Below are 16404 nucleotides of genomic sequence, written 5' to 3'. Positions count from 1 at the left end.
CTGATGCTTTCAACTGTGCAGAAGCGATTTTAGCAGAGAGCAGGATAAGGTGTTGTTATTGCAAACTTTATTCAGAATCTCAATTGCAACACTGCCATCCAGTGTTTAAAAAGTGGAAGTCCGACTGTAGATGAATGTAGATGCAATATTAAAGGTGAATCACGTAAAACGGGTACAGTTTTTGAGCATTAAGATTTTTGGTGACATTATTTATTAACTATTATCTATCTATCTATCTATCTATCTATACACACACAGGTGCTGGTCATATAATTGGAATATTATCAAAAAGTTGATTTATTTCATTTCATTTCCATTCAAAAAGTGAAACTTGTATATTATATTTATTCATTACACACAGACTGCTATATTTCAAATGTTTATTTCTTTTAATTTTGATGATTATAACTGACAAATAAGGAAAATCCCAAATTCAGTATCTCAGAAAATTAAAATATAACTTAAGACCAATACAAAGAGAGGTTTTTTAGAAATCTTGGCAAACTAAAAAGTATAAAAATGAAAAGTATGAGCATGTACAGCCCTCCATACTTAGTTGCTCCTTTTGCCTGAATTACTTCAGCAATGCGGCGTGGCATGGAGTCGATCAGTCTGTGGCACTGCTCAGGTGCTATGAGAGCCCAGGTTGCTCTGATTGTGTCCTTCAGCTCTTCTGCATTCTTGGGTCTGGCATTTCACATCTTCCTCTTCACAATACCTTAAGGTTAAGGTCAGGTGAGTTTGCTGGCCAAGAACAGGGATACCATGGTCCTTAAACTAGGTACTGATAGCTTTGGCACTGTGTGCTGGGGCCAAGTCCTTTTGGAAAATAAAATCTGCATCTCCATAAAGTTGGTCAGCAGGAGGAAGCATGAAGTGCTCTAAACTTCCTGGTATACGGCTGTGTTGACCTTGGACCTCAGAAAACACAGTGGACCAACACCAGCAGATGACATGGCACCCCAAACCATCACTGACTGTGGAAACTTTACACTGGACCTCAAGAAACGTGGATTGTGTGCCTCTCCTCTCTTCCTCCAGACTCTGGGACCCTGATAGCCAAAGGAAATGGTAAATTTACTTTAATCAGAGAACATAACTTTGGACCACTCAGCAGCACTCCAGTCCTTTTTGTTTTTAGCCTAGGCGAGACGCTTCTGACGCTGTTGTTCAAGATTGGCTTGACACAAGGAATCCGACAGCTGAAACCCATGTCTTGCATACGTCTGTGTGTAGTGATTCTTGAAGCACTGACTCCAGCTGCAGTCCACTCTTTGTGAATCTCCCCCACATTTTTGAACGGGTTTTGTTCCACAATCCTCTCCAGGGTGTGGTTATCCCTATTGCCTGTACACTTTTTTCTACCACATCTTTTTCCTTCCCTTCACCTCTCTATTAATGTGCTTGGACACAGAGCTCTGTGTACAGTCAGCCTATTTTGCAATTACCTTTTTTGTCTTTCCCTCCTTGTGCAAGCTGTCAATGGTCTTCTTTTGGACAACTGTCAAGTCAGCAGTCTTCCCCATGATTGTGTAGCTTACAGAACTAGACTAAGAGACCATTTAAAGGCCTTTGCAGGTGTTTTGAGTTAATTAACTGATTGGAGTGTGGCACCAGGTGTCTTCAGTATTAAACCTTTTCACAATATTTTAATTTTCTGAGATACTGAATTTGGGATTTTCCTTAGTTGTCAGTTATAAACATCAAAATTAAAAGAAATAAACGTTTGAAATATATCAATCTGTGTATAATGAATAAATATAAAATACAAGTTTCACTTTTTGAATGGAATTAGTGAAATAAATCAACCTTTTGATGTTTTTCAAATTACCATCAACACCTGTATGTATATATATATATATATATATATATATATATATATATATATATATACGTGCAGAAGTAGACTCTTTGTGAAGACTCTTCACAAAACAGGAACAGAATAAAATGTTTATAAATGTGATGTCAAAATCAAAAAATATTAAAGCAATTAATATGGTTATATGGTCCTTCTTTACCATTTTCAGATAAAAACAAAAAACATTTAATGGTGCTTACCTGGAAAGTACATTTTTTTGTAGTATAAAATATATAAAGTGTGTCCTCTGACATATATAGCAATTGTAAGTCACTTTGGATAAAGGCGTCAGCTAAATGAATAAATGTAAATGTACAGTAAATGTATAGTGTAAAATATATATAATTTGTATTTGTCTGTTAACTGATGCTTATGTACCCTCTCTCCTTTTTTCTCTTTTTCCTTGTTCCTTCTTGTTGATGCATGTGAAAGGTTCTTTGTTATACAGTTGGAGATAGCATTCTACATGATATTTGTTAAAAAATATGAGCAAATTCTGCATCAATTGAGTAAAACAACAAGAACATGTTTACAATTGTGTGCATAGATTCAGTCAATAGAGAAAGTGACAGAAAGCAAAGTCAAAAAAATCTGCACACCAAATGAAAGTATTTCTGAAAATTTACAAAGAACTAAATTGCACAAACAAAAAAGTGATTGCACACATGCAAACACACACACACACACAAAGGCAAATGTTTTGGTCCTGGCTGGAATAACTTCAGTGCTAAAGATTACAACAATGGTTCACAATAATGAAGTATTAGGGCTGTTGTTGTTCCTCCACGCCGGCAGATGGCAGTGATGTGTTGCTGCACGCACACATTGGCGGACAGACAAGCTGAACTCATACCTGTTACACACAGGAAGAAGGACTAGACTACTCTTACAGGACTCAACTATACAACGGGCAGCGAAAACGACTTCAGGCTGGGCAACGATACGCTACCACGGAGAAGAAAACTCCATCCACCCCGGGGGAAAGTCGAGAAGGAGGGAAGGCCCTGCGACACCGGAGGTGAGTCCGAGCAGAGCTCCGCGGCTCTCGCAGTGCTTTTTAATGTGTTTTTGACACAGAGGCCGCGCTGACAGCTGGTTACAGCATATGTTCCCTGCTAGAGACGCGACGCAGATAACTACAACGCTTTCGCAGCAGCACGACGCTGCCTCGCGCGGCTTGCACTCTATTAATTTTTATTTTTGAACGCGTTTCAGTTTGACGCGTTGAGTCTCGTTGCCCGCTCGCAGTGTTGAGTTAATGCGCACTGATCAGTTCCGCTCTTTCACCGCTTCTCAGAAGAGACGCAGCGCGGCTGGGAGGCTTAAGACGCCGTCAGATGTGCGCACAGAGCGGGCTGAGGTCAGCGGATCCTCGGCTGAGCGTCAGTCACACACCCGTGATGACACCAGGCCCTCGTGTCTCTGTTTAGCAGCTTCGCTAGCGGGTGACAGCAGCTGGGAGAAGACATAGACCTAGTTTAACCGCAGGCTGACACGTACACTGTGTGTGCACGTAAGATTTCTTTATAAACTTTAGACTTTGTTAGAGATCAATAACAATTGATGTTCTGTTGACGCTAGCAAACAACGTTTCACAAAACAAAATGATCCACAATCAGGTATCTGTCATGTTTTAGTTCCCTCGTGTCATTCAAGAATGAGTCATAATGAGATGCTAGATGGCTTGACTAATATCCCAGACCTGGGTATAGATAATTAGGTAGTTTTGGTGCCTTGCAGCATTGGTCACCATGCATTTCTTTCTAAGTTTATACTTTTCATGGAAAAATAACTGGATGTGGGATTGGGGGAAAATATGAGGCAATGTAAATGTAGTATCTCTTTAATGTGAGACTGGATTATGGAGATTACAGAAGCTTCCTAACACTTTAGTCGCATCTTATCTTGCTTGAAATTTTCAGATGTTATAGTTCAGTTGTTATTTACTCCCCTTTTTACTTACCCTTTTTTGTTAATCTTTGAAAAGCATGTTAAGATTCTTTTTTTTTTTAAGAAAATCTAGGTATTTCTGTGCCTCCATTGAAAGTTAGTTTCACCAAAACCGTGCCATCATCATTTACTCCTGCTCATAACGGTCCAAACTCAAAAGACTCACGTTTGTCTTAGAAACACAAATGGAGAGATTTTTGATGAAACCTGAGAGATTTTTGCCCCCCCCCCCACTGAAAGCCCATTCACCCAAAACTTTTATTCTTCAGAAGGCTCATAAAACATACGGTAGTTCCTTTTGAAACACAAATGCACATTGTTGACATCCTTGTTGATATGCAAAAACTTGAGAATGCTTAAAAAAAGATCATAAATACATCATAAAACACATCAGATGTTAAACAAAAATTCTTGACACATGTTTTTGACACATGAGAACCAGTGAGGTTTCTTCTCACACATCAAGCAAATACAGTTGAGTTTACTAACTGTACATTGATGATATGCTTATCTATATGAACAAATATCTGCAATAAATCTGATTTTCATATAAAGTGATTGTTTTTTCAAAAGACTTTGCATAATATTGATTACTTTGACAATGTCTTCTTGAACGTTTTAGAGCATCTAAAGTTTGAGTGAATGGATTTTAATGAGGGACAGAAATCTCTCAGTTTTTATTTAAATGATGATGGGAACTTCATTTTGGTGTGAACCTTCCCTTAATGTGATGATATTCCGTGCTACTGTCATGTAGTTCCAATCCAAACTCATAAGGTTTTTATTAAAATTATTACATTTTAATAAATCTGTTCATCATGTAAAGTAAGACTTGGCTTAAACATCCGTTTTGTTTTCGAACAGATTTTTCATCTCTTTTAAAACTAGATTTGATCCAGTGGTATTTGCTAGATGTTGATCGGTCATACAACTCAATGCATGTTTTGCAAGATTCCCCTTTCTATCAAACATATTTTATTGGACTGTCCTGCTTTTAATGTACGTAGAAAACTATTTAATGAAGTGAACTCCCTTAAAGAGTTAATTAGTAAAGAATGTGTATCATATGTTAATGTAAAAAAATCTTGTGCAATATAACTTGTGCTTGTTTGTTTGCTGGGTTTTATTGTATTTGTTATACTTGAATTTTTCTTATTGTTTTTGCCATGAAATTAGCCTAAGATGCTGACATGGCATTAAATAAATAATACTACTACTCGCCCAGAAGTGAGCAGAGGAAAAGGTATTCCTCTCAGAAGACATAAACCTGTAGATGTTTAATTACTTTTTGGAGCTAGAAGAGGGCTTAAAGGTGCAATAGGTGATTGTCTTCAGAAACATTTTTCGTTATACTGATTGATTATACTGAAGTCTCTTCACATCCCGATAGTTAATTGGTTTAAATGTATTTATCTGTATTTATATATTCTGTGGGAAGCATAGGACCAAGAATGCTAGGTGCGAGTGTTTTAAATAGCTTTCCTACCTGCCTGTCAACTTATGTATGAGCATATCTCATTGCTCCCTACTCCCTGAGCAGGGGTTTACTTCCCTTCGAAACATGGACTGGAATTGGGAACCGCTGATGTAGCCTATTGTAGTAATGTTGTCTCTGGTATTCAGGTCTGTGAGCGTAAATGCATGGAGGGTGGGACATCCGCTTTCAGTGCTATCAGGCTAATGTTAGCATTTTCCAAGATCTCCTATTGCACCTTTAATGAACTCATTTTTGTGAAAACCTCAAATTCGACATTTTTCACTTCTTCTTTTGCCTGTAACTCAAAATTAGATTGTGTGCCTCATTCCCACTCATTTCGCCAGCACGGGTCACATGTCCTCATTATATCACTCTTTGTTTCCTCAGCTATCATGGTGGGTGAGCGCCGCAACGGTAACCTGCTGGTTCAGCTGGGCCCAAAGCTGCAGTCTTACCCAGAGGAGCTCATCCGTCAGAGGAGGACTCTGGATGGCCAGACGGAGTACCTGATCCGCTGGAGCCTGCTGGCTGTGGAGGACAGCAGCAGCTCAGGCGGCAGCAATGAGGCGAGCGGCGGCAGCAGTTCGGGAAGCGGAGGCTCTAGTGGCTCCACCTCAGGAGAGAGCAAGAGCGAGAGCATCCTCATGTGGATGTCCACCGAAGACGTGTACGCCAACTGCCCCACTCTGCTTGGCAAGCGCAAGGCTGACTCCCAGAGGCCTCTGCTGGAGGAAGAGGAGCGCCCCAGTGGCCAGTTCCCCGCAGATGTCGACAAGGGAGAGCTGTTGGACATGAAAGATGATGTGAAGAATCTGGTGCGCCGTGCCCGGAAGCAGATGGCCAAGAACAGCGACTTCGGGATAAGCATCACTCACACCATCCACGTGCTGAGCGCCTACGCCAGTATCGGCTCGCTGGTAGGAGTCTTCAAGGAGACCGGCGCTCTCGACCTGCTCATGGAGCTGCTCTGTAATAAAGAGCGACAGACCAGACGCAGCGCTGGCAAGATGCTGCGAGCCCTGGCTTCTCATGATGCGGGTGAGTCTGGCTTCTATATCTAACTCGTGGTTATTTTGTTTGACAACCTCTGAACAATCACAGACGGTCTTTTGGCTGTGATCTTTCGAAACTCCTCGGGTACTCTGTTAGAGCTGTTGTTTCCAGTGGTTCAACGTAAAGCTCTCACTTCCTAGGGTATTTCCCCTGAATGAAAAGTAAAACTGAAGTCACTTTCCTTGAAAACTGCTAGTAATAATGCTAAATACTTGCATGTTTTTCAAACCGTGACCTTAATTATTAATGCAGCAAAATGAAAAACTTGGACACACAATTTTAAATAGCTGTATTGTTGGGAATAACTTTCTCTGAGTGTTACTATATTGCATTGATTGCATAATTATTGCATTGTGCCTATTGTATATCTTTAGTAATATTTTAGACCTCAACAACTTTTCAATATTGTTTAATATTTTAAAAGTAACAGTATAAATAAAATTGAATGCAAGAACAAAGCAAGTGTGCATTAGTTCAATATTAACTTAAACTCATTTCCAGACAAAGACGATATTTCCTTCCATGCTGTGAATAATGCTCGCAAAATAATCTGAATACTGCTGGAAATTTGAGCATGCTGCCACATCATTATGTTACGTAGGGCTGGGCGATATATCTAGTTTATACAATATATGTTGATATTTTCTTTATAATCGATTTAATTTGAGGCAATACCATTTATATCGAGTTTGATATGAGCGCATATGAAAATATAGTGGAGGACACGCACTGAGCAGCTTCAGAGCGAGTGCATAATCCAGTATGTTCTTAACATGTGACAAGCTTCATATTAAGGCCTTTAAAAATTGGTAAGCCATATTTGATAACTTTGTTTCTCAGTAGTTTAAGCGGCTCAGCCCACCATATGCTCAGACAGAAAGGCTGCGTGTGCCTCTGACTGAGACACAGGCTACTCGCGCTATTTAATGTGTTTGAGGTGTATCACGGGTATATCCTCCATCTGTAAATGATAGAAAGCTATGGAAATATAGAAATTTTTTTTTCAGAAGTGCATGAGCATTCTGTTCTGGGATCTCTGCTAAACTTCAGTGAACGAGCACCCCCTCGCGCATGCGTGCCAAACAGACAGAGTTTAATTAAATATGAGCGCTATAATTATGATCACACAAGTAAGTCTATTTTTATGATAGCACTGACTGTAAAGAGACACAATGGAATAATCAAAATAGCCTAACACAAGCCTGTGTTTTTTTTTTCTACCTTATTTTTCCATTTTAGCTTGGTGAATTTAATTCGCTTTGAAAGCCTTATTTTTGTTTATAGATTGTAATGTTACAATTTTAGGATAATATTGCCCATTTTAGCACATAATATAAAGGCTTACATGGTTACATTAACTTTATTTGTTTTCATAGCCTTTAATATGTATTTGTTGGACAACATTGGGCAGTAAGTGAAATAAATCTATATTAAATACAGATTCTTTTAATGCGAATACAAAAAGAAAATTCCAAGATGTATATCGGAAATCGCAAATCAGCCAAAAAATACAGAGATGTTTTTTTTTTCCATATATCCCAGGCCTAATGTCATGTCTGTAAACAGAAAGAAGTTGTCCCAGCTAGAAGGCTATATCACATGTGAGAATGATGCGGGTAGCGGATCGTCTATCACCTTTTCTCAAAGCAAATACAAGATGCGCATTAAATATCGCATTCAGTTTATCGTGCAGACCTATATGAAACACATGGGATTGAAATAAATTATATTCCAGTTTTGAAATGTGCATATGATTATAGATAGCCTGGGATTACACGAGATTTGTATTTTAAATATAAGTAGTTCCAAGGAAGAATAATTTTGAATAATTTAGCTTTTTGGGTTAAAATAATTTCTAAAAATAAAATTTGAATGGTCTGACAATTAGAGATTAAACTGTACAGGAATTGAAATACACATACACATAGTCACACAATGCTGATGTTGTTAATGGGGTCATATGATGTTGCTAAAAATAACATTGTTTTGTGTATTTGTTGTAATGAAATGTTTTATGTAGTTCAAGGTTAGAAATTTTAAACCTGTGCGGTTTAAAACACCAAATAGTTACGCTATGACAAGAACAAGAGTCTCTCTCTTGCGCCACCCATGCACGATAATATCGTGTATCGTCGATCTCACGGGCAGACGATATGACGATTTGAAAAATAACCATATCGCCCAACACTAATGGAAGCTCTTCATAATGCAGAGGTCAACTGCCTGCTCTGCCAATAGTTAGAAATGGCCCTATAGTGTGAAGTTTAATAAATCGCTGTTTTACTAAATTCTGCTGAGGTGAAATTCATTGCAGTCCTGTATCATGACGTTTACAGCCCTATCCCCAACAGTAAACGGCCTTGTCCTATTTATATGGTACTGACACAAAGTTCAGATGTCTAGACCAGGGTTGGTGAACGTCAGTCCTGGAGAGCCACAGCCAAGCTTCAACCCTAATCAAACACACCTGAACATGATAATCACGATCTGAACAGTTACTAGGAAGCTACAGGCAGGTGAGTTTTAATTAAGGTTCAAGCTGAACTCAGCAGGGCTGTGGCTCTCCAGGACCAGAGTTCGTCACCCTTGGTCTAATCAGACTCAACCTGTTGCGACTCGGCGGTTTCGTGTCCAGTGTAGACACAGTTCACAGTTCCGTCGCCAAGCAAGCGAGCCAAGCACGTGTACACACAAGGATGAGTGACATGAGTGGGGATGGCTTCAGATCGGCGATGTAGTATTTGGTTTCCCATTTTGTCCATCGCCCCACAAAAAAAAAAAAAATGTACTTAATGCAGAATAAGCTGTATTTTCCTGTGCTCAATCCTGCCAATCTAAAGGAAATGCTGTGTATGGTGTTTGAGGTAATTTGTGAATTACCATAGAAGTAAAGTTTAAATAAAGCAATTTGCATCTGTTACTGTTATTACACTTGTATACAAAACTTTGCATGTGTGTAAAACTCTCTGTATTTTAAAGATTCTATGTCGTGAACTTTCAATATTTGATATACTTTTTGAATATCCAGTGTTTAGTTGATCAAGATAAGCCTGTGAGAAGGTTTGGCGCATTTGTGTTTCTAGGCAAAATGTTAAAGAACGCAACACACACGTCTCCTGGAAATCCTGTATAATTCAACTAATCCGATAACAACTTTGACACTCCTGAAGTGTTCCACTGTTGTGTCCCATATGCATCAGACGTTTAGCCAATGGTCTGCGGCCGTGACGTATGAGGCTGAGACCACCGCAGCATTAACACGTTAGACTGCACCCCATAAACACAATCAAACCCAGAAAAAAAAAAAAAGTAATCTACCAATTTTAAGATATTTATTTTAAGGCAAATTAACAGTCTGGTTTCTAGAACTTTCACTTTGGAGCAAATTATTATCGATTATGACTGATATGACTTTTTTGTCTTGATTATTATTAGTCATATGCATATGGGTTCTAGTGAATGGAGCACAAAGCCTAGTGTGAACCTTAAGTAAAGACTCACTGAACTGGCTTTGGACCACGGCCCAAGTTTGCTGAAGCCGTCAGATGCCCGCGTGAGATATTGGGTAATGTGAGTCATCAGTGAAGGGCACGGAGAGAGAGGGCTGTGTCATAGCGCTCTCAGCATTGGGTGTTGGCAGTGTCTCAAGAGTGTGCTGATGCTTTAGGACCCTGCAGTACTAGATGAGATAACAGTTTTTTTTTTTCAACATATGTTTGATTGAGCTCTTTTGTCATCCTCAATTATAAAAAAAAATCTTGTTTTTTAGAGCTATGCCTAAAATTAGAAACAAAAACTAGTGATGTTAATAAATCGGACTCATAGAGGCAAGGTTATCAGATGTTATTTTACTGTGTTTTTTTTTTTTTTTTGAAAGAGGAAATTGACTCCTTAAGAAGGGGCGTCCAGTTCCTCCTCTCATTCTTTAACTCTTATTCATACTCTTTCACAGGATGTACTTATTTATCTCTCGCTCCTCTGATTAGGCTGAGACATTTTTATCATTTACTTCAGCATAACAGAGACCACAGGCATGTGGCTTATGTTAAGCCACCCGAGGGAACCTGAACATGTGATCTGTAGTGCTACATTCACAACATATTAGTAATATATCACTAGATAATAGACTTATATTAGATTTTGTCTGGCAATATGAAATCAAGTAATACTTTTAATATGCATAGAATATAAACATTGTAACCCATTCAAAGCAAATTCAAAAGTATTGAGATATTTCAATATTCCAACTACAAATAACTACCTCTGTAGTGTAAACTGAATTGTGATTACTTAAAAACTGGTTTCTGTCTACCATTGGCTGTAAAAGGGTAGTCCCACCCTAAACTCCTGGCCAGTGTTTGAGGCAGAATTTGGCATGATACACCAGCCTCTCAGACAAACAGAGCAATGTTTAGATAGCTCCTCAGTGTTTGCACTTTTTTAGTTTCCTTATAGTCGACACTGCATGTTAAACTGGTTTAGGAGATAGTATTTTAACTTACAAATTACTACGATCAGTTGTAAGTAGTAAAACTTTAAGGAAGTAGCATAACCACATTATTCTGTACTGTACTGATACACACTTCAGCAGAAAGTAGATGAATGCATTTTGGCTGGATGATTTTGCAGAAAGTGGTTTCTAAGAATAGTGAAATATAAGCACAAAAGTTGCTGACCTGGTCTGTGCATTTTGCTGTTGGTGAGGTGTAGTGGTCGACCGATATGTGTTATAAGTAAGTAAACACTGTAACCAACAATAGGCTTAATATAAAAGCAATTGTTATACTTTCTGTATATATTATTTTCTTTAACCATTCTATCTGATTATTAGACAAACTTATATCCATATTAGAAAGAACTGTTAACAACGAACGAGAGAGGGAGTGTGAGCTCTGGCGCTGCCGCTCGTCAAAATAAAAGTCCAGAACACATCGACCAAGCAGAAAAACGTATTGGCCAATGCTGATATTAAAAAAATGCCTAATATCGGCAGATATATCGTTTTGACCACTAGTGAGGTGAATGTTTTATGTCTTATTTGTCTAATGTTTTGCATCATAGCTTTTATGCAGTTGCATAACACCAGTCAAACAATCAAGTTTCTTGATGAAATGCTTATATGTAGAATTAGACAAGCCTAATTATTGTGAGGAACAGTGGTAAAATCTTATTTAATTCATTTTTAGAAACAGCCCAGCCATTTGTAAATTAAATATTCAAACCTGTTTAAGGCATGCTTCCTTTTACAGATTAAATGAGCCCCAAAAAAAGAGGAATATATGAAAAATCAAGCTTTTTGCTAATTTGTTTTAAAAAACTAATGGGAAAAAAACTAATGGTTTAAATACACCCCATACTGATGTCAAACCCACATTTTTAAGCGCACTGATATTACTCTCAGTTGTCTTTGTCTTTTTTTTTTTTTTTTTTGTAAATGTGTAATAGAAGTAAATAAATACAGGCAATAAAATTGGTCTGTAAAAATCTTTCAGTGTTGATGAGGCTGATGTTGTTTGTCTTTAGGGAGTCGTGCCTATGTGCTGCTGTCCCTGAGCCAGCAGGATGGCATCGAGCTGCACATGGACTTTGACAACCGCTACACCCTGCTGGAGCTTTTTGCGGAGACCACCTCCTCTGAGGAGCATGGCATCTCCTTTGAGGGCATCCATCTTCCACAGGTACTCATGCTTATTTCCACTCTATTCTGAATACCTCTCCTAAACCTAGTCCGGGTCCTTGTTGTCTTCTGGCACCATGCTAACCCAGATTGAATCCCATAAGTGATGGCTTATGACAGTTGTCTTGTCATTGGCAGCAGCTCATACAACACACCAAATGCTACTACCATGAAGTAAATGAGATGCAATGCTCAATTGATTTTTAATTTGACAAAACATTTTATCTTTTAAGCCTTCACATTGGGAATGCACCTGTGTAAAAAAAGACAAAAAAAAATACATTTTATATTAATCAAACAGAATGGAAAATTCAAAAATAGAAAAGCTATAATAGTATCTAAAATAATAGATGCTAAAATTACACAGATTTGAAATTTATATTCTAAGATCTGTTGCTTGGACACTCATTGACACTGTACAAATGTTTTTGTGTGAGAATTTGTTTGTCTGTTGTAGATTCCAGGCAAGCTGCTTTTCTCTCTGGTGAAGCGTTACTTGTGCGTCACTTCATTGATGGACAAGCTGAACACAGCGGGGGTGGAGTCCACCTCTGAGCGTCAGGAGGTTGGCTCCTCCTCCTCCACGGCAGCCTACCAATCAGAGCACGCTCGTGTGCAGCGGGAGTTTGAGTTCACCATGGCCATGGCCAACCTCATCTCGGAGCTGGTGCGCGTCATGGGCTGGGACCGCAACCGGCAGCTGCCCCTAACCTCCACAAGCTCAAGCAGAGCGGTTGAGGAAATAAATAACAAAATCCAGAAACACCCCATCCGCTCCATCTTTCAGCCGCGCTTCTCCCCTTCATCTCCCTTCATGGCCACTACAGCAATGGCCGCGGTCACGCCACCAAAGAAGAAGAAAACGGCAAACGGTTTCAAGACTCGTTCTGACTTCACATCTCGTTCAGCTTATGTGGAGTATGTGCAGGACAACCTGAAAAGTGGCATGTTGGTCCGTATGCTGGAGGACTATGAGGAAGTCAGCGCCGGGGATGAAGGAGAGTTTCGTTACAGTAACGACGGCTCGCCACCAGTGCAGGTTAGTGCTGAGTGCATTCACTTTATATGCTGCTCTCTAGACACTGAAGAACTTTAGGTTATGTATGGTTTACAAGCACTGAAGAGAAATATGGCAGTTATTTCCATGCTGATTTACTTTGGACAGATAATTGCATTCTGAACTGCAGTCATATAATTAAATTATATTTATTAAGTAAAAACAGGCAAAATGTGGTGATGCATATAGGTTCATCAGTAACAAACCAACCAACATTTGATCCCAAGCTAGCTAGCATCAGTTTGCTGCCCGCTTAATTTAGGATGCATTTACAGCCTAATCCTGCATAGATTTTCCCCTTTTGTAGTTAACTTAGGGCTGGTAAGTGATTACTTTTTAAAAAACGAATTAATTACATGTTGTGGCGATTTAATTAATTGCAAATTATTCGCACATCAAATTTGGCTGAGAAATTACTCCCAAAAGATAATTTAAAGACATTATGTAAAGCATAAAAAAGTCATTACAAAAAGTAGCTTCAGATAGAAATATTTTGTTTGATATAATTTATTAAATATACAGGTGCGTCTAATAATTTTTTTTAATATCATTACAGTTAATTTTAATGGATTCTGGATTCATTTAAAGTAAAACATTTCAAATGTTTTTTATTTTAATGTTGATGATTAGAGTTTACAGCTCACGAAAGTCAAAAATCCAGTATCTCAAAATATTAGAATATTTACATTTGAGTTTCATTATGACCAACCCTACAGAATAAATTCCAGGTATCTCTTGTACTTTGAAACCACAATAATGGGGAAGACTACTGACTTTGCAGTGGTCAAGAAGACAATCATTGACACCCTCTACAAAGAGCGTGAGTCACAGAAGGTCATTACTGAAAGGGGTGGCTGTTCACAGAGTGCTGTATCAAAGCATATTCAATTCAGAGTTGACTGGAAGGAATAAATTGGGTAGAAAAATGTGCACAAGCAACAGGGATGACTGCAAGCTTGAGAATACTTTGTTTCAAACACTTGGGAGAGTTTCACGAGGAGTGAACTGAAGCTGGAGTCAGTGTATCAAGAGTCGCCACACTCCGACCTCTTCAGGAAAAGGGCTACCAAGCCACTTCTGAAACAGAAACAACGTCAGAATCATTTCACCTGGGGTAAGGAGAAAAAGAACTGGACTGTTGCTCAGTGGTCCAAAGTCCTCCTTTCCTTTCCATTGCTGACCATGATATATGACTGTGCTTGATTGGCCAGCCAACATGCCTGCCCTGAATTGCTGATCGCTTCCTCGCCACACACCACTGATGCTGGAGTTTGTGCTAAAGCAGCCCCGACCAAGTATAGAGTGCATAAGTGAACATAGTTTAAAGATCTTGAACTTTTCTGTTTTGCTAATCCTTTTTTCTTTTTTGATTGATCTTAGGAAAAATTCTAATATTTTGAGATACTGGATTTTTGACTTTTACGAGCTGTAAGCTCTAATAAAAATTTTAAACAAACTTTTTTAATGTGTTTACTTATCTAGAATATATTAAAGTTTTAAATAAAAAAAAAAGTAAGTGTAAAGAAAAAAACTCTTCTAATTTTTTGAGATGCACCTGTACTCTCTTGGACCATGAGGGTGAGTAAATGATGACACGATTTCTCATTTTTGATTTTGATGAAAAATTTTGATGAAAAAAAAAACAATCTTCACATCTTTATGTAGACGTTTGAATTTTTGGTAAGAGTTGCAAATAGAAAATAAAACGACCTCATGATTTTGGCAGTTATAAGCATCTTCTTTCACGACACATTTGGTGAAAACTAAGATATTCTGGCCCTAATTACACATTTTATAGAAATACTGCTTGTACAAACCTTGATGTTTGTCATGTTCTGGCTTTTGCAGGTGTACTGGAACTCCCTGTCCAGGACTTACTGGGTGCACTGGCACATGATTGAAATCCTGGCCAATGGCAGCGGAGGACAGGCAGAGAAAGAGACTCAGGAGAAGGCCTCCTCCCTCACAGAGACGCTCAAACTCACTACAGGTAACTCTCACACTCAACCACAAGATCGTGTGTGTTTTATATGTGTCTCCATTACTTTATATGAAACCAGCAGTGTTTTCTTCTGTGTTTGTGAACTTGGCAGTGAGTCAGACGTTCTTCTCGAAGCCCCCCGGTGGGCTGTACACATTGCCTTACCTGATTCAGGGCTCTCAGGATGACGCAGACACCCTGAGCCGTGCTGAATGGTGGGAAGTGCTGTTTTTCATCAAGAAGCTGGAACCCAAGCAGCAGCAAGAGATCAACAATATCCTGCGACAGAGCCTCGATGAGCCGGTACTCACCATTTCTCCTACACTCTTCACACTGGGTAGAAAAGGCCAGCAAAACTGAAAAATTGAAGAAAATTTGATTTAAATATAAATAAAAATCTAATAGTTCCTCCCACCGACAATGTTTTAAAGAAGGATTGAACATTTTTTAAACCAACATCCAAATGAAACCACTTAAAGGGTTGGTTCACCCCAAAAGGAAAATTATGTCATTAATGACTCAACCTCATGTCGTTCCAAACTCGTAAGACCTCCGTTTATCTTCGGAACACAGTTTCAGATATTTTAGATTTAAGGCCCGTTCACACCAAGCACGATAACGATAAAGATATAGTTCTAAAAATGGTTCTCAGTATTAAAGAATAGCCGAGTCCACACCACAACTATAACGATAAAGGCACAGAGAAACCATATCGTTGGAATCACTTTCAGAACATTTTTTTTTCTTCTGATGAACGATAAAAACATTGCCAACCAATCAGAATCAAACCTGCTGTAATGACCTCGAGAATTTAAAGCAGCAGACAATATCGTTCGCTGGTGTGGACACTAATATCGTTATCTTTATAGTTCTCTTTATAGTTATCATTCTTGGTGTGAACTGGCCTTTAGTCCGAGAGCTTTTTGTCCCTCCATTGAAAATCCATGTCCAGAAAGGTAAGAAAAACATCATCAAAGTAGTTCATGTGACATCAGAGGTTTTTTTGAATCATCGAAAATTTTGGTCCAAAAATAGCAAAAACTACGACTTTAGTCAGCATTGTCTTCTCTTCCGTGTCTGTTGTGAGAGAGAGTTCAAAACAAAGCAGTTTGTGATATCCGGTTCGCGAACGAATCACTCGATGTAACCAGATCTTCTCGAACCAGTTCACCAAATCAAATTGAATCGTTTTAAACAGTTTGCGTCTCCAATAAACATTAATCCACAAATGACTTAAGCTGTTAACTTTTTTAATGCGGCTGACACTCCCTCTGAGTTCAAACAAACCAATATCCCGGAGTAATTCATGCACTCAAACAGTACACTGACTGAACTGCTGTGAAGAGAGAAC

General features: G+C 38.7%; 1 protein-coding gene across 3 annotated transcripts in view; it reads left to right on the top strand.

The window, feature by feature from the left end:
- Positions 1-2689: 2689 nt before the first annotated feature.
- The window catches only part of LOC127970394 (cullin-9), a 42471-nt gene continuing 28756 nt past the window's right edge, over positions 2690-16404 (top strand). For all 3 annotated transcript variants that reach the window (XM_052572964.1, XM_052572963.1, XM_052572962.1), the window contains exons 1-6: positions 2690-2876; positions 5673-6323; positions 11862-12016; positions 12473-13054; positions 14921-15062; positions 15166-15356. In XM_052572964.1, the coding sequence (XP_052428924.1) occupies positions 5678-6323; positions 11862-12016; positions 12473-13054; positions 14921-15062; positions 15166-15356 (1716 nt within the window). In that variant the 5' untranslated portion in view covers positions 2690-2876; positions 5673-5677. The remainder of the gene's footprint in view (positions 2877-5672; positions 6324-11861; positions 12017-12472; positions 13055-14920; positions 15063-15165; positions 15357-16404) is intronic.

This window comes from Carassius gibelio, chromosome B13, assembly GCF_023724105.1.
Source record: "Carassius gibelio isolate Cgi1373 ecotype wild population from Czech Republic chromosome B13, carGib1.2-hapl.c, whole genome shotgun sequence".
NCBI lineage: Eukaryota > Metazoa > Chordata > Actinopteri > Cypriniformes > Cyprinidae > Carassius > Carassius gibelio.
Note: the sequence above shows the minus strand (reverse complement) of the source record. Positions and strands in the feature narration are given on the sequence as shown.